The following is an 870-nucleotide window of genomic DNA, read 5'->3' as shown; positions in this document are numbered from 1 at the left end:
CTGACTCGTGTATTGGTCATGATGCCAATCTGAATTACACTACAGGTCAATTCATTGGCTTCTGTAGCCTGCAGCTAAACTCCTTGACCTACTGTGCCTTTTAGATATCTTACCAGCCTTGTTGCAACCTCACAATGCGATTTCTTTGGTGCTTGCATGAACTAGCTGAGTGTTTGAACTGCAAAATTGATATCAGGTCTTGTGATAGTGACATACATTAGCCTCCCAATTAACTTATGGTATTTGTTGATGTCTTCCAGCATTTCGTCACCTTTGATTCCAACTGCCTTGTCATACTCCACAGTTGTTAGCTTTAGACTGGATTCCAAAGGTGTGTTGGCCACCCTAGCACCACTTAGGCCTAGATCGTAAACCAACTCCAATACATACTTCCTTTGATTTAGGATGACACATGACTTAGACCTCAAGACTTCTATACCAAGGAAGTACGTGAGCTCTCCTAGATCTTTTAATTTGAATTTTTTGTGCAACACCCCTTTAGCTTCATCAATCAACTCAGTGCTGCTTCCAGTGATGAGTAAATCATTCACATACACTAGAACAATCACCACATCTTGTCCCTTTTTTTAAGGTAAACAATGAATAGTCATAGCTGCTCTGCATGAAGCCTGCTTCCACTAATGCATCTGTTAGTTTAATATTCCACTGTCTAGATGCCTGTTTCAATTCATATAAGGACTTAAGCAACCAACAAACTTTCTTCTCCCCCTGTCCCCTCTATCCTTCTAGCATTTCCATATAAACTTCTTCACATAGATCACCTTGCAAGAAGGCATTATACACATCCATTTGATACAGATTCCAGCCCTTCGAGACAGCTAATGGAATCACTATCCTCACTGTAACCAT

General features: G+C 40.6%; 1 protein-coding gene across 1 annotated transcript; it reads right to left on the bottom strand.

Annotated features, from left to right (window-relative positions):
* Positions 1 to 161: 161 nt before the first annotated feature.
* LOC109222429 (uncharacterized mitochondrial protein AtMg00810-like) lies at positions 162 to 581 on the bottom strand (the record flags this gene model as incomplete). The annotated part of the gene is made up of 1 exon (XM_019386789.1): positions 162 to 581. A coding segment is annotated over one exon (420 nt), but the record flags the coding sequence as incomplete, so codon positions are not given.
* Between the last annotated feature and the right edge of the window lie 289 nt (positions 582 to 870).

This window comes from Nicotiana attenuata, unplaced genomic scaffold (assembly GCF_001879085.1).
Source record: "Nicotiana attenuata strain UT unplaced genomic scaffold, NIATTr2, whole genome shotgun sequence".
Lineage (NCBI taxonomy): Eukaryota > Viridiplantae > Streptophyta > Magnoliopsida > Solanales > Solanaceae > Nicotiana > Nicotiana attenuata.
The sequence above is the reverse complement of the archived record's forward strand: the minus strand, read 5'-3'. Positions and strand labels throughout refer to the sequence as shown.